The 25,647-nt window shown below is 37.0% G+C and overlaps 1 protein-coding gene across 2 annotated transcripts in view; it reads right to left on the reverse strand.

Moving 5' to 3' along the window:
- The window catches only part of LOC131200775 (glypican-5-like), a 406,607-nt gene that overhangs the window by 228,730 nt on the left and 152,230 nt on the right, over positions 1-25,647 (reverse strand). Inside the window, exons 4-6 of one of the 2 annotated variants that reach the window (XM_058188024.1) lie at positions 14,966-15,096; positions 12,036-12,095; positions 10,971-11,096 (exon numbers count right to left, since the gene is read on the reverse strand). In XM_058188024.1, coding sequence (XP_058044007.1) covers positions 10,971-11,096; positions 12,036-12,095; positions 14,966-15,096 — 317 coding nt within the window. The remainder of the gene's footprint in view (positions 1-10,970; positions 11,097-12,035; positions 12,096-14,965; positions 15,097-25,647) is intronic. The other variant, XM_058188025.1, reaches the window with a different exon arrangement.

Here is a 25,647-nt window from a genome sequence, read left to right on the forward strand (position 1 = left end):
CAAATATTTAAGGAAAGATATGAGCTAAGGTCATAGACTTCCTTGTATAACTCACTGTATATGGATACTATCTGTGTGCAATAGCAACACTGAAAATGTTATGTAGATTTTTTTTTTATTGAAAGAGTTTTAAAAAACAAAAACATTTTCCCCCCTTTTTTTCCCCTCCTCCCAAAAAACAAACCTTCCCCTCCTCCCCCGGCTTCCCGGGTCAATCACAAGGTATTGTTATACATAAACCAAACATAGAATAAAATTTTCCCTTCCAATCCAAATAACCACATCCAAAGCTTTTCATCTCCCAACCCCCTCCCCATTACATAAAATAACTTTCTAATTATTCAAAGGCAATCTGATATTTCTTAATCTGATATCTGTTTTGTAGATAATCAATCCATTTTTTCCATTCAATTAAATATCTTTCCTGCGTATTGTCTTTTAAAAACGCTGAGATTTTAGCCATCTCAGCCAAATTAATAACTTTCAATATCCATTCTTCTATTGTAGGTATCTCTTCTTTCTTCCAGTATTGTCCAATCAACAGTCTTGCTGCTGTTATTAAATTCAGAATCAATTTAGTCTCAATCCCTGTACAATCCGTTATAATTCCCAAAAGGAAAAATTGTGGCAGGAACTTTATCTTCTTCTTCAGTACATTTTGAATAATCCACCAAATTCTTATCCAAAAGACCTTAATTTTCTTGCAAGTCCACCAAATATGAAAATATGTAGCATCATCACAATCACACCTCCAACATTTCGCTTGGATATTAGGATACATACATGATAATTTTTTGGGATCTAAATGCCATCTATAAAACATCTTATAAAAATTTTCCTTAAATTCTGTGCTTGTGTAAACTTAACATTTCTAACCCAGATTTTCTCCCATGTTTCCAACATTATTGGTTCCTGAATATTCTGTGCCCATTTTATCATACAATCCTTTACCAAATCCTTTCCCGAATCTATTTCAAGCAACACATTATACAATCTCTTTATATGCTCCTGGGTCTGATTTCTAATTTGCTTTATTAAATTTTCCTCCTTTGCATTATACCAATTTTTGATCTTCTTTCCATCTAGCACTTATTTGCCCATATTGAAACCAAGTATAATTCCTCCTTCTTCATTTAATACCTGTAATGATTTTAATTGCAATCTACCTCCTTCAGCATACAAAAGTTCTTTATAAGTAATCATTTCCTGTTTCTGTTCTATATTTATATTCTCTATTGCATGTCTAGGGCTCGCCCATATAGGAATCTTGTAATCTAATTTATAGGAATATTTTTCCAGACCATAAAGAGCACTTCTCAACACATGATTCTTAAAAGCCCTATGCACTTTTTTTTCATAAAATAAGTACGCATGCCATCCATATAACAAGTCATAACCTTCTATATTCAAAATTCTTTCCTCTGTTAAGTTAAACCAGTCACTTATTACTGAAAGGATTACTGCTTCATAATATAGTTTAAAGTTAGGCATTCTTAAACCACCTCTTTCCCGTGAGTCCTGTATTATTTTCATTTTAACCCTCGCCTTTTTACCCTGCCATATAAATTTGTTAATCCCAATCTGGCAATCTTGCAAATTTTTATCCTTTTTAATTATTGGTATCATCTGGAACAGAAACAAAAATCTAGGTAACACATTCATTTTAATAGCCGCAATCCTTCCCAATAGCGATAACTGCAATTTTTTCCAAACACTCATATCATTCTGAACTTTTTGCCATAGCAAGTCATAATTATTCTTATAAAGTTTCTTGTTCGATGAGCTAATATAGACCCTAAATATTTAACCTTTTTACTACCTCAAATCCTGTCATTTCCTCTAGTTTTTGTTTCTGTTGTATAGACATATTTTTAATTATCACTTTTGTTTTATTCTGATTTATTTTAAATCCTGATACCTTTCCATATTTATCAATTACTTCCAACAAAATCTACTTGAATTTATAGGATTCGTTAACGTAACCACTACATCATCTGCAAAAGCTCTAACTTTATACTCATATTGTCTAATCTTAATTCCTCTATTTTCATTAATTCTCGTATTTTATCTAATAATGGTTCCAGAGTCAAAACAAACAATAATGGTGATAAGGGACATCCCTGTCTTGTTCCTTTCGCAATCTTAATAACTTCTGTCAAACTACCATTTACTATAATCTGTGCTGTTTGCTCTCCATAAATCGCTTTAATTATTCTAATAAAACAGTCTCCAAATTGCATTTTCTCTATTAATTTAAATAAAAAATCCCAATGCAATCGATCAAAGGCTTTCTCTGCATCCAAAAAAATAAGTGCCGCTGAAGTATTCTTCTTTTCCAAATATTCCAATATATTAATAATCTGTCTAACATTATTCCTCATCTGCCTCCCTTTTATAAAACCAGATTGATCAGTATGAATTCTTTGTTGTAAAACTAACATTAATCTATTTGCTATTATTTTTACAAAAATCTTATAATCATTATTTAAAAGTGAAATCGGCCTATAGTTACCAGGTTTAGAGCAGTCTTGCTCCTCTTTGGTATCAGTGAAATAAAAGATGTTTTCCATGACGGGGTATTCCCACCCTAATTGTATCTGATTAAATAATTCTTTAAGTGGGCCTAATATTTCATCCTGTGTTTTTATAATAAGTTGCTGTAAGACCATCTGTACCAGGGTTTTCCCATTTTAATTGTTTAATTGCCTCCACTATTTCTCCAGTAGCTATCGGCCGATTCAGCTCCTCCCTCTGTTCTAATGTTAGAATATTAACCTTATAATCTTTCAAATAATCATAAATGTCCCTATTCAATATTTTGTCTTTTGCATATAGTGCAGTATAAAATTCTGAGAATGCCTTTTTAATTTTATCCTGTTGGTATATCTCTTTACCTTTATATTCTATTTTTTGTATGACACGTGCTTTCTGTTTCTTCCTTAAATTATATGCCAACCATCTCCCAGGTTTATTTGCATTACAAAAGGTATTATGTTTAGCATATTGTATATTCGTTGCCACCTGGTCTGCCATTAACATATTAAATTGACTCTGTAATATTTTTATAGCCTCTTTAAGTTTATGATCTTGTGGGTTTTGAATTAATAACTGTTGCTTCCTTTGAATTTCTTCTTCCAAATACCTACGCTGCCTTTGTTTATTATTCCTTTGCCTATTGTCCAAGTAAATCAATATCCCTCTAATAAACGCTTTGCTCGCCTCCCACACAGTTCCTATAGGTGTCCCTTTGTACATATTAAAATCAAAAAATTCTTTTAACTGTTTCTTACAATAAGTTACATTATCCTCATATCTAAACAGATTTTCATTCAACCTCCATGTTCTACCACCTTTTTTCCCTTGTAACAATTCCATCCATACTGGGCTATGGTCTAGATTTTTTTAACTCAATACACTAATTTTTATATTCTTAGAAAAGTAGTTTTAATATAATGACTATAATATCAAAATTCAAGTTGAGCACACAAATATTAAAGCATATGATTAAATCTAAAAGTGAATAAAAATTTAATCTGTTTAATTTTGGGTGGTTTTAGTAGTCCCGTAATAATAAAGTCAAAATTTTCAGCAACCAGCTTTTTCTTCTTAGAAAAGAATTGCCCTCTCAGGGATGTGACAATTTAAGCAAAAGTACAACACTGATCCCAATTAGTGCCATATGTTATATGGAACCAGTTCTTTGAGATGATGGAACAGAGAGTTATTAATACAGTATACCCTGCTACCAAAAGCATTTGATGATATATTTCCTGCTGTTAATTCATCAGAATGTGTTTCTACTGTTCATGCTTCCAAGTGATGATTCTTCTCTTTTTCCCCCCCAACTGATTAATCTTTCATAGACTTGTTTTTCATCTACTGTCTCCTGCCTTTAGGTTCATTTTGAAACTGAGGGTTAAGGAAGAAGTTATTTCTTTTTGGTAGGTTATCACTGCTGAATAATAGAATGTATTATCATTATTTAAAGCTAAATCTGGTAATCTAAATTTCATTAAGGTTGGCTCTCTGTTCAATTACAAAGGCAGGAGTGGTTGCAACTCTGCCAGGGGTGTCAAACTCACTGTGTCACGGCATCGTCACGTGACGTATTGGGACTTTCCCCCCCCCTGGCTAAACCGGGCATGGGCATGGCCAGCATGTAACCCCCGTGGGCTGGGAGTTTGACAGCCCTGAACTATGCCTTAGCAATGTACTAATCCACATGTCAGAAACCTTAGTCTGAATGCTTACCCTGCACCAGACACCAGAAATATTTTACTTTGTTTGGCCCGAGTGGAAAAGCTATCACACATATGGAGGGAAGAGACCTAAAGTATCCAAGCATTGTCAACTGACACTCAGCTTTTTAGAAGAATCATGGTATCTTTCCAAGCTATCTTCTAATACGACTGTCAGTAAAATTCCTTTTAAATCTTTCATTCTCTGCTTGACATTTTTGTGGTGGGAAGAGAATAGCCAACTATTTAACAAGTCAGGAGTTAGATTCTGTAGGAATTGTATAAAAAGGAATGTCTTTAATTTTTTTAAAAAAATATAAATTCTAACTAAATTTTTATTGAGAATAAAATGTAGATATACAGGTCCAGGAAACAATTTGTTACAGCCAAAAGAGAGATGATAGAGAAATGGTCTTTATTAGATAGACATCTCTTTGTACATTTGGAAAGTCTGTTCATAATCAGCTGCCTCTGTGGGTGATAAGGAAGCTTTGGGTGTTTTGCCAAATCTCAATGTGTGGCCACCATATGAAACTAGCTAATTCAGCCTATTTGGAAATTAAGAGGATGCTTGGTTTAAAGGCAATGGAGAGAGAAGTGGGAATGCTGTAGCACATACTTGCTTGAAACTGAAGAAAATTAAATCTAAGAGTTTGTAGCTGTTTCCACTGAAGTTCTCTGAGGCATAAACGCATCTTGCATAAGTGTTAATTCTGTTTCTACTTAGAAAAGGAAAAGTTAATAGCATTTCACAACCACCCAAGCTCTAGAAATCACTAGCAACTGAATGGAATTATCTTCTGTTTTAACTGTTGCTTAATAATAAGTGCTGGATGCACAACTCATAGAGGCACCTAGGGATTTCAAGTCTTGCCTCACACTCCAATCTTGGGATTCATAGTACTGTAGGTTCTAAAGCAATGGTATTTTTAAGTTATATTAGACTCTGGAACGGCCTAAAGGGAGATTTTTTTTAATGGTAATATATAGTATTTCTATAATTTCAAAATGTGATTAATCAGCCATACTGAAATTGGGCCTTCTTTTTTCATGCAGCTGATTGATACCCAGAGAATTCTGTGAGTGAAGTATAGATACGGTTTATCTGATGTATGAAGAAGAGTTTCTTCATGAATATAAACATTCTGAAGATAATATGGCAGGGTTAGGGTATATATACCAATAACCCCTTAATGCCTTAGCTATACTTTCATTGGCATTCTCCATTGTGTTTCAGTATGGCAGGTTATAAATATTCCAGTAGACTTTTTCTTACTGTAAGAGTCTTACTATAAGAACCACCAAGGACCCCACACAACTATATGTATATTTCATGCTAAATTGTCATTATCAGCTGTCATTAAGTGGGCCATTACTAATTCATCAGAATCATCTATATTCATCTTAGTTTAAACAAACATTGGTCACAGATATATAAAACATAAGTGGTCCATTAGTTTATATATAAAATGTGCAGTAAATGTTTTCTTGTATAAATAAACAAACAAACAAATCCATGCATGGCTAGAAATCTCAGTTCTTCATAGAGACTCCTTATTCAGAAATTGACTCACTCAACTCAAGGCTCAAAGATATACCGGTAGCTTTCCTGCAGGAACATAGTATATCAGTTACCTGCAAAGGAAGGTTTATGCTCTTTTCCTTAGCTTTCAAAACAGGGATGGAAGATCAGATCAGAAACTTATCTGGGGTAGACACAAACATCCTCAGTTTGTATGACATGAGAAAAAAATCCACCAATTTCTATTTATGGAATGACTGAATTGGACTTCTGTGGATATTTCCATGGCTCCTATATTTTTAAAACATAATTTTAAAAATATGACATGCAATCTCTGCATCATCCTGCCTTTAGTTCCAAAACTATTTGTTAATTTTTAAAAGGTTCTGGGTCTACTATGAAAATAGCTAAAGCAATTTTAAAACAAGGGTTTCTCCTATCCTCTGTCTTGGTTAAAGCAACATGTTTAAAACATACACCACTACACTATTCTCTTTTATGGAGAGAATGTAGCTACATAATATAAAACATAGAAAGGAATAAAGAATGGTAAGAAAAGAAATTAAGGCCAAAGGCTTTGAAAATGGTAGTGAAAAATAGTTAAACCTAATTTATATTAGAAAGTTAGATTGGTATAATGGTTAAGGCAGGGTGTCCTAACTTGGCAACTTTAAGACTTGCGGACTTTAACTCCCAGCAAAGCTGGCTGAGGAATTTTGGGAGTTGAAGTCCACAAGTCTTAAAGTTGCCAAGTTTGGACACCCCTGGGTTAAGGCATCAGACTAGAAGCATTATAGTTCCAGCTAGGTCACCTTGAATCAGTCATTTTCATCAGCCCTAGAAAGCAAGCAATGGCAAATCACTTTCAAAAGCTTGCCAAGAAATCTGCAGGGGCTTGTTCACACAGTCTTTGAGAATCAGACATGATTGAACAGAAGAAAGAAAAAAAATTATAGTAATATCTTTATATCTGTACTTTTTTTAATCAAATACGATAATCTTATATTCAACATATTCATAACCCACTTCATGCAATGCCTTTTGCATTTTTTAAATTGGGGGTTTGTTAAAAAATTAAATCCAGACTGATTTACTGTTTCTGATTATTCAGAAGCAAGTTGCAATAATTCAATTGGGTTAACAAGGTATTGGATGGTAGCCTTAATTGTTCTTTGTTCCCCTAAGGCAATGGTAAAATTTAGTTCCCCTAAATTCAGTAAAAATCAAGATGCAGTCATGAATATGACATCTGGCATTTTTTTGAAACTAGAAACTCTTGTCGCTATTGTTTTGCAAAACAAAATTATTACTACTGCAATTTTTGGCCATGGACAGCATGGGAGGTCATGGCATCATTTGCTATTTTACCCTAAGAAATTAATGGAATCTAAATTCAGGCTATTTGCAATTTTCAGTAACAGAAGAGTAAGCAAATAGACCTTCAGTATTACACTCCCTTCTGTGTTTTGATGAAAGTTATTCCTGTATATGTATCACACATATGGCACACTGAGTGAAGCACAGCAGCCATCATTGGTACTTCATCTATTATCAAAGAGTCACTGTTGTGTTTCCCAGAAACACTTTGAAAAGGTGTTTCATTTGCAGCTTCACATAAGTAAACTCCAAAAATTCATATAACTTGAATACCCAATAGCTTAAAAACATATGCTTAAAACATGTCAAGATTCATATGAAAAATGTCCTTGCTTGTTTGATCATATTGCAACAGCTTTGTAACTACTGTTTGCTCTTTAAAATGGAATTCTAAGATACATCAATTTGAGCTTCAATGTAACCTTTTGGCTAGCTACTGAACTGTTAAGCCCATAATCAGATTGCCTTGGTGAAATATATGCCACCTCAATGTCAAGTAACAAAGGCCCTTTATTTAAAACAATCCTTTGTCTGATTAAGTTAAATTATTCTGGTAAGTTAAATGTACATAACTAAATCAACAGCAAGCAGGTTCAAAAATTGATCTAAAAAGCAAACACAAGCAAAATGGCACACAGAAAGAAGCATGTAAGGATTGTTACAGGTAAGATTTTCATGGTCTGATGCCGCCAGGGACAGAAATGGTCTTTATTAAAATGGAAAAGTCGAACAGTGTACAGTGTCGAACAATGTACCGTATATGTTATATGTATTATACCAAGTTCAATACCAGTTCAGCAGGAATTTCATGATGCATCATTCATCTGTGTCCCTTTGTCCTAACTCATTAATGGTACATATTTGTTTCAATTTGCAAATTAGAAAAAAAAGGATTATGATGATTTTGGAAAAATAAAATCTTTGCTAGACTAGACTACCGCATAGAGAATGAGGAGTATGACTGTGGCAGCTGTTTCCACCACTGAGAGAGCTTAAAGCCTACCAGGCTTTAGAAATGAAGAAAGGGAGCTGTTAAAGAAGAAAATAATTCATAACTTTCTCCAAGACTTCCTCAAACTATAAACAATCCAGTTTCCTTTCCAAATATTCTCCCTCTCAGTGCCTGAATATCCCCATTTCCCACTACTGATCTTAATCATGGTTAAGAATTATACTTCATATGAATAAAATTCCACTTTGCTCTTTAAAAATGTGTATGTTAAGCCCATATTCATTGTAGTCAAACATAAGTCACAATAATAGCATAAGTAATCTTTAAAGTCATCTTAGGAAAACAGAAGATTTTTCAGTTGATTTCAAAGAAAATAATAAAAGAAAAGCCACACAAATATTATGCTCATTTCAACCGGAAATGGGAATTTTTGTTGGGATCAAACTTTCAGAGCAAACATTTAGAGCATAGGATTGTGTTTGTTTTTCTGAAATGTACTGTTGCTGACAAACAAAATAGAATTATTTCCACTCTGTAATTGAATTCATAGTACATTGTTTGTCAAATGTTATCTATTAAGATTCATATTTTACACCAAAGAGGAAAAGTACAGTATTGATAGATTTTTCATTTATTTCTTCACTTTTTATTTGCAATTCATTGAAAATAACTATTTTGTAATTTTATGGTGATAGAGGAAGATTTGTATTGTAATATTACATCTTGATTATCTTAGCTACCCAGAAGTGCAACTTTGTAGATGCTGGATGCTTCCAAAATCATTCAAATTTGAAAGTATTTGAATGATTTCAATTATTACTTACGGGACCGCCTACTGCCACCGTTTGCCTCCCATCGACCCGTGCACTCTCACAGGGAGGGACTCCTCAGGGTACCATCAGCCAAGCAATGTCGACTGGCAGCCCCCAGGGGGAGGGCCTTCTCTGTGGGGGCTCCCACCCTCTGGAACAAACTTCCCCCAGGATTTCGTCAACTTCCTGACCTTCGAACCTTCTGCCGCGAGCTGAAGACATATTTATTTATTCGCGCAGGACTAGCATAGGATTTTAGACATTTTATTTGGTTTTTAATCTTATTTGGGGTTTTATTGTTTTAAATATATTTTAATTTGGGCCAAATTTAATAAGACTTTTAATTATTGTTTTATCTTGAATTTATTCATTGTTTTGTTTTATCTGGCTGTGAACCACCCTGAGTCCTTCGGGAGAAGGGCGGTATAAAAATCTAACTAAATAAATAAATAAAAAAAAATTCAAATCATGTCGTCTATTTAAACAGTTCCAAGATAGAACCATTGCCCATTTATTACAACATATTTTATTTTTTAAATGTTGGTGAAATAAATAATATCAACCTGTCAAGAGATTGTGTTGTGTCATAGAGCTGTGTGGTGCAATGGTTAGAATTCAGTATTGCAGGCTAATTCTGCTGATTGCCAGGAGTTCCATCCTGACCGGCTCACTTTTCCTGACTCAGTTTTCCATCCACCTGAGATCAGTAAAATGAGGACCCAGATTATTGGGGCAATATGCTGACTCTGTAAACTGCTTAGGGAGTGCTGTAAAGCACTGTGAAGCGGTATATAAGTCTAAGTGCTACCAGCCTTTTAAAACAAGCCTTTCAGACAAGAAGCATATCCATAAGTACTAGATGTAGTTCTATTGTAAGATTACATTAACAGAATCTTGAAAATATGAAAATACACCTTGTCGTTCCAGTGCAAGAAACTAGGAAAGGCCACTTCCTAGACATTTGTCATATGCCCATGCCTTCTGTTAACTTATCTGTCACTTGGCTGACAATTTGTCTAATCATATCTCTTCTTCCTATCTACCACTGTCATTCCTACGTACCATTACAAAATTACCATTTCTAACTAGAACTAACTAAACTGTTCATTGATCCGGATCCATATAAACCCATTTACCAGATACACTGGCTTTAATCCATTTCTGGATCCAATTCAAAATGCTGTATCTGACCTGTAGAGCCCAATTTTTTGTGTGTTTCATTTTAAATTATCATGAGAACATTCTTACTGGGCACTTTAAAACATTTAAATAAATATGATCATAATATCATTTTTCATTTTAAAAAATTCAGTAAAATAAATTATAAATATTCAAGGATATCCAAAAATTATTGCAGTGGAACATCTCATCAAATGAAATATCACAATGTTTAATATGAAAGAAATGATTAATATAGGTTGCCACTCCTTATCTACTCTACTCATCTTTTAGCCCTTGTATTCCATTTCAGTCTTCAACCAGGAAACAATAAAACTCTCACCAAAATTGCAAAACAAATTATTTCATTTTTTTCCTTATCAACCAGCTAAAATAACATTATGTTTGTTTTCAGTGAACTTATTTTGAAGCTCTAGCTAATATGCCTTATCTCCCCTCTAACAGATAAAAAAATCATTTTCATTATAACTTTATGATCCAGAAAAACTAGCAAGGAATGCATAAAATCTAAAGTTACATATTTCATGAATAATTAGGACATAAGTATTGTCTCTTTAAATGCAAATTGACAAAAAACTGAGTCACAATTTTCTCAGACAAGTTGGCTTGTCTTGATGATAGACTCAGAGCTTCACTAATGTTTCTACCAAAATATATTGTAGTTGGAAGCCATTTATGATCTGAAGAAGCAAGATCTTTCAAATTTGGACACATTTCTACAACATAGGTATAAGATATCTCTTTTTGGTAACTTGAAAAGCACCATCAAATGGTATTCCCAATCCAGAAATACATCCAATTAAAATATCTTTTTGAATATCACACTAGAAAGATCAGTGGAAACAGATGAATTTCAAGCGTAGTCTTTTTGGGAAATCTTTCACAATTACCTTTCTACCACATCTTGGCCATTCCAGCAAGTTGAGCTGTCTTTCATCACGAGATCACCATCACAAAGCCTTTCTGTCAAAGATGCATAAAAAGTTCTGGATCGTTTCATATAACTGATAAATTCCCTAGAAATTAAATACAGAATTTTTTTTAAAAAAAACGTTAATTATACATTTATTTCTTCCTTCCTCTTAATAACACAATAATTGAGATTCAAAGATTCCTCAAGTTTATTTGAAAAGTGGATGAAGAGATGGCTGTTTCATACTTCATTAAATTCTAATTCATCACTTGAACTAGACAAATTAAATCATATTCAAGATGTCAATTGATCAAATTCATAAGCTAAAGGAATGTTGAAGTTGAATAATATATGCACCAAGACAAATTCCTTGTGTGTCCAATCACACTTGGCCAATAAAAAAAATTCTATTCTATTCTATTCTATTCTATTCTATTCTATTCTATTTCTGCCTCCCTTTTTATGTAGATATCGGAGCATGATAGAGAACAAAGTAAGGAAGATCCAATGGGTTGCAAAAGCCAAATTTGTAGCTAAAAATTCTTAAGTAAAGATAGTATTTACATGAAATGTTATCAACTATTGAAATATCTTAGCACTTCATTTAAATTCTTCATTTTTAAAAAAAGATGGAATTGAGCGACAATATCTTTTATTTGATAGTGTAAACAGATGTCCATCCTGATGTACAGTACCTCTAAATAAATTTGTTTCCTATTCATATCTATGCCACCCTATTGGTATGTTGATATTTTAAAAATTGCAGAGAGGAAAGTTGGTCCCAAATAATTTCTAAAGCACAAATCAAACTCTGAAATGTGTATCCACCTGCTGGATTTGTATTTAACAGTAATTTCAAATTTAGATTTTAAGGGGTCATAGTTTAATAAGTTTTAGAGTGCCATACTTTGCCCACACCTGGTAAATGAAAATTAAAAGTATATTATGGTAATGTTAAATTAACCTTTCTCTTCTTAGAATGTATGAAGACCCTTCATTAAAATGAAGAGACAAAGGTATGTTGACTTCTTTGCATTCTTACCGAGACATTTTTTTCAAACTTCTGGATTTGTCATTCTTTGAAGATTTCAGAGGCAGAGAACTGGAGTAGGCCAAGAAGAATAGCCAAGGGGAAAAGAGGGAATTCAGGTAAATAAAGAAGGAAATGAGAAACAAAACGTAATAAATTATTTGAAAGAAAAGATAAACATGCACAGGATTAAATCAGAAAAGAATAACTCCTTTTAAAATATTCTTCAACCTATGCTTTAAAAATAGTATACTCCATCCAAAAATAGTATACTCCATCTTTACACCATGCCCCTCTGTTGAGGATTTGGATTGTTTTCTAAATCATACATTTATTTCTTAAAAAACAAAAATAGATATGACTATAAAATAAAGCATACAATAATGAAAATAAATCTTTTTATTTCTGACATATCTAAATGTCATGTTAAAAACATTATTGTTATATCTGAGAACTACATAAAACATGAATTATGGATGAAAACAAGTACTGTTGATGGGAAAGCAATGATTTTCAGGGCACCAAAAATTAGCTGGTTTATAAAGAAATATAAAACTGAGTTGCCTCCTGGGTATTATAAAATGGGCGCAGCTACATAGATGCACAAACAAATAAAAGTCTGCTTGCTTCTTTTAAACAAGCATGAAGTATCACAATGTATTCCCAAGAATTTTATGTTAGTGGTGGAACACATAGTTCATATGAAGACATTCTCAAGTTTAGTCCCTGGGGTCTATAGGTAATCCTGTGACAGACTGTCTTGACAGTACATTTTGTTTTATGTGTTGTGTATTTTTTACAAATATATATATTGCTGTATTAAACTTTCAAACTTTGTTTACCATCCAAAGTCACTGTGGCAAGATATACTATCCTATAAATAAAATGAAAGAGCGATTGGAATAATGAAAACCTTACAAATTTGAACTAGTAACCTCCAGAATAGTTCAGTTCCCAGAAGCCCCAAAGATAAAGAAGCCCTTGATGTAAATTCAACTTCTAATATCTACATGAACACAACAATTTGAGCAGGAGTTGGCAGTGTTACAGAACTGCTCACCAAATAGCTTCAGGGGATTTTTTTAGCTGCAATCTAGTTTATAGCTCTGATAGATGAGTCATATATCCAAGTACTAATGGTGTCTTACACTGTGTCAGTTTTTGAAATTGCCTTGGATTTCCATAAGGACTCCTTATGGAAAAAATATAAGAGAATGTTTATATTGCCCAGAATACCCTCTGGTGGCTCAGACTGCTAAGACAGTCTGTTATTAACACAGCTGCTTGCAGTTACTGCAGGTTCAAGTCACACCAGGCCCAAGGTTGACTCAGTCTTCCATCCTTTATAAGGTAGGTAAAATGAGGACCCAAATTGTTGGGGGCAATAAGTTGACTTTGTATATAATATACAAATGGATGGAGACTATTGCTTAACATAGTGTAAGCCGTCCTGAGTCTTCAGAGAAGGGTGGGATATAAATGCAAATAAAAAAATATATATCACTTTTATCATTCACTATTTTTTAAAAATAATAAAATAAAAGCAATATTGAAACCAAAATTCCACTAACAGTTATATTAACTGTTTCTTTCTGTAGTTAAATCTTGAGCATTTAATAAAATACACCTCTATATGATTGAATGTCAAGATATATAAAAGAGGAAATCAGATACCAGTCAAATAACTGGTGTGGTCAATTATCCTGAGCCAAGTCTATGAAACATTTTTCTACACAGTTACAGATTTAAGATGTAGCACCATGCATGTAGTGCCTTTGCCCTTAACTTGTGATTTCAAAATGCACTGCCCTTAATATTGAAACTATTAAGTATATTTTAAAAAAGTATTTAACATTGGTTATACATTTCTGCTTTGATGAAAGACAACAACAGCCACTCCTAGGTTCTGCTGATATAGGTATATCATCGCATGCATAGCTATGGTTAATTAGAACAGCATGCAGCGGAACTTTCTAACAAGCCAGCCATGTCCCAGAGAAAAAGGTTTCACAAAAACTAGAAAGATATGGGAAATAGAAAATAAGGGCAAACAGCAGTAAAATAAGAAAATGCTATTTTGAGAAGACATATTAGCCATAAGGATAGAGGAAAGGAATCCAAGAAGTAAAATGCTTGTTTATCTGAAATGATTATATCACCCTCTTGGAAAATGTTGCAAAAGGCAATCCTAAACTTTTTCTCTACCTGTATAATTATTTAGCTGTCACTTGCTGATTTACACTATGGCAGTGGAGAAGACAACTAGCCAATTTACTTAAGAATCACTCATTTCAGCTAGTTCAGATATCTTAGCAAGTGACAGCAAAATAATTTAAGATAACTAAGTCTAAGTCAATGATTGAAGAAGGACCTGCTATTTAAACAAAGTTAAGAACTTTCAGTAATTCAGAGCTGATGTTAATTTACATTGCTAGCTGCAAATTACTGAACAATCTAAGCTTTTAACCTCTAGGCCATGTTTCTATTATTGATTTTATCTTAGTTCCTTTCATCATCAGTGTATGTTTAGTTAGGAGTCTGAAAACTGTAGGCACTCCAGTAGTGTAAGCTACAGCCCTTGCTAATTTTCTACTCTATATCCTGATTTTACAACTGATTTTACGCATCAGGATATTTGTTGTCAGATTTTCTATTCAAGGTTTTATTCCTATCAGTTACTGAAATTGATGGCTTCTTGACTGAATTACCCTATATTAATCACAATTTATAACAATATATATCTAACTCAATACTAATTATATATAGGCCTTCTCCACAGTTAAAAAACATTTGTTTAACTTCATTTATTGTTACTAAAAAGTAAAACATGACTGTCCTTTCCATGATGGAAATGTGGGAGAATCAGAATTACTCTCATAATCATCATTTGGGGAAGCTTTAACCCCAAAATTTATAAGGGAACATTTTTCTTTTCAAATTACCTCCTTTTATTGTTAATAGTTATTGAGTGGGCCATTGTTAGAGGTGGTCTCTCTATTTCCTTTGCTTGAATTATGCTGTCTGGCAAAGATTTCACTTCTTTTTCTTCAGGATGTCCACATACTTTATCTACCTGTAAGAAGACAGGAAGGGAAAAAAAGGGTACCAGATCAGAACTAGCAAACATAATACAAAGCTACAGCATAATAGTGTTGCTTGGAGTTTTGCATTTGAAGGAGAAAAGGTCCTTTGGATCACTCGAGGAGATTCACATAGCACCTGTCAGCAGCCCCTTCAAGCAGCTGCATCTTTTCCAAGGATCATACAGCTGCTTTTCCTAATTGCAGCATAATCCTGGGTTGAAAGAACTGTCAACAGGTGGTATATTCATACCCATCTATATTTTTGTCTTTGAACCCAAAGGTCTGCACAACCGTACATAGTATTTTTTAGATCAAGGTTGCTCTTGGTTTTTGAGTGGAATATTAAGAACAATATTTTAAGCATAAGAGATGCCAAGGGAAAACAAAATGTTATTTAACTAAAAGGTACTTACATTTTAATTATATCCTTATAGTTTTGACTTTGCACTAGACTAGATCATATGTTCCATTATTGGGGAAAGATAGTATGAGCCACAGTTTGGGCTTAATGGAACAATCCAAGACAGGAAATTGCTATAGAACTATGATCTACTGAGAATATTATTGAAACTCAGCTGAGCTGAAAGTGAAAATTCTTTTCCTCCTCCCTTAATTACATGGAAAGGGAAATCCGATGCAGGATGCACCAGTCCTCAGGCCGGTATAAATTAGGAATCCAATTCTAGAATAAATGTTCCAGGATTTTTGCTGCCTTTGACTAGGAAGAATACTTCCTGGTGTAATCATATATCCATGAAGCTTTACATGGCACAAGCAATAGGCCTGTGCAAAGTAGGCATAGCCCACCTTATTGTTTAATTTGAGATGGTTCCCAAACTACAAGTGAAGCAACAGAGTTCGACATGCTTCATGTGAAATGTCAAAGCAGCACTGATCCATTCCAGCTGGCTACCTTGCAAATGGCTTCTCTGTATGTACTATGTATATACAGAAGACCAACGAAGAGCCAGAGAAGCTGCTGAAGCAGAGTTCAACTGCTCTGAACCATAAGTAAAAGCACCATGCTGCTTCACTTCATGGATCTATTTCAATGAAATTGAACCACTCCAGTGAAACTTTGAATAAGCGATACAAAGGTCAAATGATTGCAGCTGGTGGAATTCTTTTTCATTGACACAGAATCTTTCCCTCTGCCGAGTTAAAGTATTATCACCCAATCTTGTGTTGGCAGAAAACTATACAGGCATGAAATTTGTTACCCCTATTGCCAATTTCTTATACTTCCTCTATTCCAAGTCCCTACTGAATGACATTGTCCTGATTATGCATGTATAGTGTGTGATGAAAACAAAGTATTAATTTAATTCTCCATCTTTTCATGGCCCTTCCCACAGTTACCTTGAGGCTATGGTCAAAAGAAAAAAAAAGGAAGATCGCTAAATATGTATGTGGCAAGGTTAGACTGAAATAAGACAAAGAATTGTGCACCACCTAAATTCCTTTTAGTCTGCAAATCTGAGAATCTATATTGCAGCGTAAAAGCGTTAATCAGAGAATGCTAGCTTCAGTCAAAGAAGGAAATGATTTTGCAAAGAGAGTGAAGTGGGATGTTGCAAGGTTATCCTTCTGGCATGTAGTATTTCATATCAAGACTGTGTCTCCAAAATTTGCATTAGCATAGTGGGAGTTTAGTGCTATGTTGAATAGCTGTTGAGTTGAGTAGAATTTCAAATAGCAGAAACGAAAGTGGAGACACTTATTTAATAAAATTAAGAATATAGCAAAGAGACAAGAAAGCAAAGATGAAGAAGCTTTAAGCCAGTTTCCTATACAAGTTAAAAAGTTGGATCAGGTTAGGCTCTGGCAAGCTGCCAGTGATTTTCCAACCAATTCCACAGAGTTATTGCTGTGGATATAAAAATAAAGAATGCCTTTATATGCATTCCCTTAGAGATAAATGTAATAAATAAATGTATAAGGTCTGTGCTGAAGTAATGACTAAATTGCAACAAAAGCTGTCAGTGACATTATTGCTAAACTTAAGCTGTCATTGCTTTGTATTATATTGGGTGGGATGTGGAAATGTGAAAATGACCCAGTCATAATGTTGAGTCATTATACTATTAATAAAAATGCTACTGATAAAAACCAGAACAGTAGCTTCCTATCAAATAACTCTTATGTACTGTATGTTGCTATATATACATTGTTAGCTATTTGTGTCATTGCAATGTCTCACTGGTAAGTGTAACTGTAATCTAACATTCTTACTGATGCCTTTTTTCTAAGTCTATATATTTACCTACATTAATGGTTTGCAAATCAGGAGTGGCATAATCGTCCTAATAGAATGCCTCAGATTGCTCTTCCTTGTCTAAACTATGCATTCCATATGAAACCTAGTCCATGATCAAATCCACACTATAGTATAAGATCCATTTACAAGATAGCAAGATGGAAAAGGATGATGTTCCTAGATTCCATTCCACCATTTCTTTTAGAAACCTAATCTATCTGCAGACCACAGAAGACATACTTAAGATTCTTGCAGGCAGTACCGAATTTGCAACTCATCAATGCTGCAAGTACTGCAGGGCATAAAACTGAAAATTACAGCCATGTAGCGAGACTGAAGACCTCATGACCAGACAATATTTAAAGGATAATGACAGTCTGAACAAGGCTATCTGTAAGATCTTGTAGCAATCATTCTTGACTGTCAACCTCTACCTTATTAGTTATGACATTTGGTTTAGATATTGACAATCAGCAAAGGTTATGCTTAACGGTATAATTACTCAGATCCAGTAAATAAAGGAAAAATCTATGGGGAATCAATCCAATAAATCCCCTTAAAAGCTTTCAAAATATGAAGTAACTTTTCAGAAAGACAACATGAAGAAATCAGTTCCAATGATGTTCATTTTAATTTAATTCTGGTTCTGTCATTTTGAAAATTAGTTACATTGAGACAGATGTGTGTTAGCACCCATGCTCTATTTTAAATAGTTGAAATTAAAACTATCAAAATGTTAAAGTAATTTGTCACCTTTTTTGATACACAAGGAAACATGTTGATTCTTCAAAACTTTCAAACATAATCTGGAAAAGCTGTCTTATAAAAACATGTTGGACAACAGTTTTTCCATCTTTTTTTAAAAAGTATTTTAACAAGACCTTAATACAGGCAGTCCCTGGCTTAAGAACACCTATTTTATGGCCAACTTGTACTTATGAATGGGCTGCCTATTACTAAAAATGGTGGGTCAGTGGGTGGGCTCCTCAACCTAACAAACCACTGAAGTCTTGCAATGTTTTCTGGAACCAGAGAATCTGGGCAGTTTCAATGTTTCATGAACAACTTTACATGGCTTCAGTGGTTTGTTGATTCAGGGAAGGAGAATGTTGTCAGCCATTTTTAATAATAGGTTGCCTGTTCATAAGCATGTTGGAATTTACACACAAATTTGAATTAAAGACAGATTAAGGAATGGAACTCATTCTTAATAGGGCACTGTTCACAGACAAACCAAAAATACCAATAGGTAAATTCTAAAATAATGTTCAACATACTGTAATTCTTAGAGACAGAGAAAGAGAGAAATAAACTTAGCATTGGACAAATATATCACCCAATGCTGCTCACTTAGTTACTTTATGTCTCTCCACTGTGGCCATCATCCTCTCCAAAAATAAATTATGTGTACCTTTAATCACAAACATATCCCCACTGCAGTTGAATGAATGAATGCTCTCAGAGGAACCTAGCAGTTCATTCTGGCATAGGAAATTGGAAGGGACCCAGTAGGCAATAGGGAATATCTAATCATATTCAATATTTTTTTATTTAAATGCATCCAACTAGATATTTCTTTAGCTGTACAAGTTTGTTTTCATCTGTTTCCAGGTATTCTGGAATCAAATAATTAAACTGGAATCTATTTAACAATTTTGGGGGGAAGAGTATCTATTGTATTGACTAGAACTCCTATGAAGGCATTCTGTAAAAATGCCGAGGTTTATTTTTTTGAGTAAAGAAGCATTCTCAACACATAGATTGTTTCAGTTCACGTTCACACACACACTAGGAATGAAGCCCTTGAGGTCATGAATTTCTTGGTAATTGGTGATTCCGAAACAAGACTGTAAAGCAAATTCATAGAAGTTTTCCTTCTGCCTTTATAATGCAAAACATTTTTTTTAAAAATGTATAGACTTGCAATAGAAGACTGGTGTTAAATTCGGGCAATAACGAGGCAGGAGACCAGGATAGTGACAACAGCTCTTTACTATATGGTGAACCCAGTGGCTCGGGCTGGGAAAACCCTCTCTTTATATACAGTTTAGCCAGAGGCTTCATCCAATCAGCAACGTGCTTTTTCCCGCTCAGTTTTCCCTCCAAAACTCTTAAAGATACATTACACTCCTTCCCTCCCAGAGAACACTTTACCAATATTTACATAGAATTAACATCTTATTTTTCTACGTAATCACGCAAGTAGACTGGGCGTCTCCTGACTCTTTCGGACCTGCGCAATTCATTTTCTGGGAGTGAGTCGAGCTGACCGGAGGGACTGTTTGTTCCTCTCAGCTCCTCCTCTAGGCCATCCGGCCCTGGATTATTTGCAGAGTCGTCCCTCCTGTCTTCAGGAGGAACCGGTTGGCGTCGCTGGACCTCCTGGAACTCAGATAAGTCCCGCGTTTGCCCCGGGTTTGAGTCAGCTGTGGATTCAAACATTGGATAGTCAGGGCCTGTTTCGTCTGATTCTGATTTACGGTTATGCTTCCTTATTTGGTCTATGTGGCGCTTCCATACCCGGCCATCCTCTATCTCTACTAGATATGATTTTGGTCCTGTTATCTCTAGGATTTTCCTGCTAACCAGGTCGGGCCCTCGCTGTAGTTGTGTGCCCACACTAGGTCGCCTACTGCCATCCCTCTTGTTTTACCGTGTGCCCTTTGTAACCGTCTGGTGTGTAGTTTGGGTTTAAGCGGTCTAGTGGGCACCTAAGCTTCCGACCCATTAATAGCTCTGCCGGGCTGCGGCCAGTTGTTACACAGGGGTTCTGTGTTGGACTGCTAGGAATGTATCGATTTTGTTTGCCAATCGCCTGGCCTGATTCTGGACAATGCTTCCTTTGCGCTCGAAGCGTTCTGCAAGGCCGTTCGTCGCAGGGTGGAAAGGCGCCGAGAGGACATGCGGATGCCCTCCTCTGCCAAGTACCCTCAAACTGGGTTGCCGTGAATTGCGGGCCGTTATCGGAGACTAAAGTGTCGGGCAACCCGTGGGTTACAAATAGGTGCCGTGGGACTGAAATCACGGCCTCGGCTGTCATGGATCTCATGAGAATGATTTCCAGCCATTTGGAGTAGGCATCGACTACTACCAGAAAGGTTTGGCCGTGGAAGGGCGGCAAAATCGATATGGATCCTAGACCAAGGGCCCTGGGGTCTCTCCCATTCCCGAATCGGGGCCGTTGGGGTAGCGGTCTGGACTCCTGGCAGGCCTGGCATTTCCCTACCCTTTCAGCAATTTCCGTGTCCATTAAGGGCCACCACACATAGCTTCTCGCTAGACCCTTCATTCTCACGATCCCTGGGTGGCCTTCGTGAAGGAGCTCCAATACCTTTTCCTCAATTTCTCCGGGATCACCACTCGATCCCCCATAGCAGGCACCCCTTGAGCTGAGAGTTCCCACGTTTTTACAAATTCTTTAAAAACGCCCGGTAGCGCCAACCTCTTTGTACCCAACCAATTACAGTCCTTATTGTAATGTCCTTGTACGAAGCCCGAGCCACCTCTTTGGATGTGACTGGGCCAGAGTCCAAAGAGTCAATTAGCAGAACTGGTGTCCCGGAGTGGGGTCTTGATAGTCTCTGGTAACGGGCATCTGTTCAGGGCGTCCGCATGCCCTAATTCCTTCCCTGGCCGGTGTAGTAGTTTGTAGGAATACGCCGCTAGGAAGATAGTCCATCTGGTCAGTCTGGGCGAAAGTGCCACGGGCGTTGGGCGGTCACCTGCCAACAGGCCTAGCAGCGGTCTATGGTCCGTGATGATTTCGAAATCACGACCAAATACATATTCATGGAATTTCTTTACTCCGGAGACTATAGCCAAAGCTTCCTTATCAAGCTGGCTATAATTCCTTTCAGCTGATGACATGGTTCGGGAGTAATATGCAATAGGGGCTTCTGTGCCATTTGGCAACCTGTGGCTGAGCACAGCCCCCACCCCATAGGGAGATGCATCGCAGCTTAACACTAATGGCAGCGTGCCATTGTATTGGATAAGGAGGCTATCACTCGATAGGAGATTCTTTACCCCTTCGAATGCCCTAGCTTCCGCCTTTCCCCAAGACCATGCAGCCGTCTTTGCTAGTAATTTATGAAGCGGCTCGGCTACTGTTGCCTTATTTCTTAAAAATACCGCGTAGAAATTGACCAGACCTAAGAATGCCTGCAACTCCGTTTTGTTCTTTGGAACCGGGGCCTTCCTGATGGCCCGTACCTTGCTTTCAGTGGGGTGAATCCCTTCCCTGTCTATCCGGTAGCCCAGGAATTCCACAGATTCAACCCCGATCTGGCATTTGTTCAGTTTAACTTTGAGACCGGCAGACCGGAAAATGCCCAAAACTTTTCGCAGCCTTACCCCTAATTCCTCTAGATTCTCAGCGGATACCAGTACATCGTCAAAGTATGGTACCACCCCTGGTAGTCCCTGCAATAGCCGCTCCATTAGGTTCTGAAATAACCCTGGAGCCACACTAACCCCAAACTGTAACCGGGTACACTTAAAAGCCCCTCTGTGAGTCACAATTGTCTGCGCTTCGGCTGTGCTGCTATCTACAGGCAGCTGTTGATAGGCTTGGGCCAAGTCTAGCTTGGCAAAAACCTGCCCTTGCCCCATTGAGTGCAGTAAGTGCTGTACCACCGGGACGGGGTAAGCACTCTTTTGCAACGCTTTGTTAAGCGTTGCCTTATAGTCAGCGCAAATCCGGACCGACCCGTCCGGTTTGACTGGGGTGACTATAGGGGTCTCCCACTTAGCATGGTCAACTGGCACTAGAATTCCCTGGTTTACTAGCTTGTCCAGGTCAATCCTGGGCTTTAGGGCGAACGGGACCCTCCTAGCCTTTAAACGAATAGGGGCAACTTGTGGGTCTAAGTTAAAAGAAATAGGGGTCCCCGTGTACTTGCCCAGGCAGTCTCTGAAAACGTCCCCAAATTCCTTCATGAGTGCGTCTTTGAGGTTGACTTCGTTTCTGAAGATTCCAGTCACTCCCATGCCCAATGCTCGGAACCAGTCCAGTCCCAACAAGCTTGGCAGGGTCCCATCGACTATGGTGATGGGCAGAGTTTTCTTGTATTGTCCATACTCGACGTGGACGGACGTTACCCCTCGAACAGGGATGCGATTTCCTTGGTAGTCTTGTACCTTTAATTTCTGTGGTTGCAGCTTGCGCTTTGCGATGGCGGGTAAGGCTCTCACGAGATTGTCCCAGGACATGATCGTGATCGCTGAGCCGGTGTCCACCTCCAATCGGCACGGCACCCCCTCAATCTTTGCTTTCGTAAAGATTTTCTTCTCTAGGCGTGTTGATGCGTGACCCACTCTCACGGCAGTCTGATTCAACTCGGCGCCTTTTTTGAATTGACCAATCACGGGCCGCCGCCGTTCCGCTCTGGTTGGTCAGTTTGAATTTTGGCGGGAAGGTTGGGGTGCTCGACAGACCTGTGCTATGTGCCCTTCCTTCGCACCGCCGACAAGTCGCATCCTTAAATTTGCATTGTTGTCGTTGGTGTTGCCCTCCACAACTCGCGCAGTCACCCGGTCTTCTTTCTCCGGCCTCCCGGTGTGGAAGACTCCTTCCTCCTCCTCACCGTCCGACTCGGCCTGGACCTCTTCATTGTGGACGGGGTTGATTTCGCACCAGTCGTTGGTGCGACCTGCTTTTGTAGGGTTTCCGCCGCTTGGGTAGACATCTCATGAGCCCTGGCTTCATCCAAGGCGTTTGCCAGCGTCAAGTTGCTTTTGGACAGCAGCCGCCGTCGCAAACGGATGTCCCTGACCCCACGAATGAGTTGCTCCAGCAATGCCTCTTCCAAGTCTCGGTACTCGCAATGGTTCGTGGCTTTCCTCAGGGCTGCCATGTATACGCTGATGGACTCGCCCTCTTGCTGCCTACGCTCCCTGAATTCGTACCGTTGCACATACTTGGACGGCGTTGGTGCATAATGGGCTTTCAATACGGTCTGTAGAGTCTGCCACGGCACCGATTGTACCGGCGTTGGCTCCGCCAACGATTCTGCGGTGTCGAAAACCTCTGGACCGCAGTGGCTCAGGAAATACGCTCGCTTCCTGTTGTCTGAGACTCCTTGAAGTTCGTTCGCCTCGAGGAAACACTCGAAACGAGCCATGTATGACCCCCATTTTTCCTTAGCTGGGTCGAATGGCGCTGGCGGTGTGTAGCTGGACATCGCTGCTTTCCGCCCCTTGTTTGCTGGGTTCGCGTCTTCCTGGTGAATTCAGCTTTTTTCCTGGCGCTCCTAGCCTCGAGATCCCATCCTCGTCGCCAGTGTTAGATTCGGGCAATAACGAGGCAGGAGACCAGGATAGTGACAACAGCTCTTTACTATATGGTGAACCCAGCAGCTCGGGCTGGGAAAACCCTCTCTTTATATACAGTTTAGCCAGAGGCTTCATCCAATCAGCAACGTGCTTTTTCCCGCTCAGTTTTCCCTCCAAAACTCTTAAAGATACATTACAACTGGCATAGCTTTCCATTACCAATTATATCCATAAACGTCCAGACAAGGAATTAGGATTCATAACTTGTTCAAGAAGCAGGCAGCCAGACTATAACATTTTGAACCATGGCAATCAAGTTTTGTTTGTTATAAGATAATCAAAGTGATAGTTGTTAAAAAAAAAGCACATAAAGCTACTTTAATCTTACCCTCAAATTGAATGTACTATAGAGAGAATGATACTTTGAGCTACAAATTTTTTTAATGCCAATATTAGTATCACAAACTTTTGTATTTAATTGGTCTTCTAATTGTGCAAGCTTTAAACTAAATGTAAATAAGCTATTTTAAAAATCTGTTAGCAACATATAAACTAGTACACAGTATGATGAAAACAACTGAATAATAATTGTTTTTACAGTGTTTTAACTAATCCTTTTCTGGCAATATTAACTTTCATATTAACATTTAATAAGAATGTTTTCAAAGACTATTTTCCATTAGAAGGAGAAGTACTAATTTAAAGGCCAAAATCAAATAATGTGTTTGGAATAAGGGGGGATTCAGTTTATTAAGTTCCAACTTTAATGTGATCTTAGAAATGTGTACTTTCTTAATCTGTACATTAATTGTAAATCAATTGTATCAGTCTTGTTCAAATTTTAGTGATGGCAGTAAAAATGTTATTTCTTATAGCCAAAGACCAACAGCTTAATAATTGCCTACAAGATAAAAAAAAGATATTACCTATTAAAACAAAAAATAGAAATTTAAAAACCAACCCTTAATGTTACAGTGTTTGCTACAAATATCAAGAGACCTGGATTAAGTTATCAATATATGAAGATGGTATCAGACAAAGCATTATCTACATGCAGCTAATAGAGGGTTGTTGTAGTGATATGAATTGTTTTTAGGATTATTTTAGAAGAAGTAGAGATGTTGTGATGCTAGCTAGGAAAAAATAGTGGAAGGAGAAGGTGGAATTTGTTTTATGGTTGTTGTAAAGAAAGCTAAGAAAAAGAGACAAAGAATTGGATGGCAGAATCTGACAAGATCCAAAAAAGAATGAAGGCTGAAAGACTCTCATCTTCAGATCATGTGGCCCTACAATGATGGTAGCAATAGTGACAACAACGATGGAAGCTTCCATATTGTGACAAGCCAGAAAAACAATGCACTGGTTATGATTGCTCCAACTGCAGTCATAGGAAACTGAGGCCTACACAGTCAGATGGAGTTATGGCTCAGCACACAGTTCATTGAAATCTGGTGGAGTTGTAAAAAACAAATACTGTGTGTAGGCTCTTCCAAATAAGCCATGACTAGATGAGCTAATTCTCCTCTACTGTAAGGCTACATTGACAGAATCTTTCACGTAAGAAGGTGCAAACTTCCTGTCCCCATTTTAAGCAGCTGATCAATTAGGGCAGGTCCTTCCTAAATTACTTCTGATCATAGATCTTCTGGGGGCTCCTTCCTTTTTGTGTTTGTTACCTGATTGTTGCCCTCCTCCCCTAAAGTCATTCCTATGAGAGAAAATGTCCTGTCGAGTTTGTTTGATGAGGTAACCTGTAGAGGTGTTTTTTTAAAAATTGGAATGTTGTGAGAAAGTGGCAATGTTGTTAAGAACAAACCAGCAAGTAAGTTGGAATGGTGGTATCAGATAGGCAGAAAAGTGGCTGATACAGCCACAAATACGCTTCTGCAAGCAGAAGATGGTAAGGTTTGAGAGGGGCAATTAATGAAAAGTATATTCTTGATAATTAGAAAATAATTATTTCTGACAAAGCCATGCTGCAGCAAGCATTTTGAGTTTATCAAAATGTATT

This window comes from Ahaetulla prasina, chromosome 6 (assembly GCF_028640845.1).
Source record: "Ahaetulla prasina isolate Xishuangbanna chromosome 6, ASM2864084v1, whole genome shotgun sequence".
Taxonomy (NCBI): domain Eukaryota; kingdom Metazoa; phylum Chordata; class Lepidosauria; order Squamata; family Colubridae; genus Ahaetulla; species Ahaetulla prasina.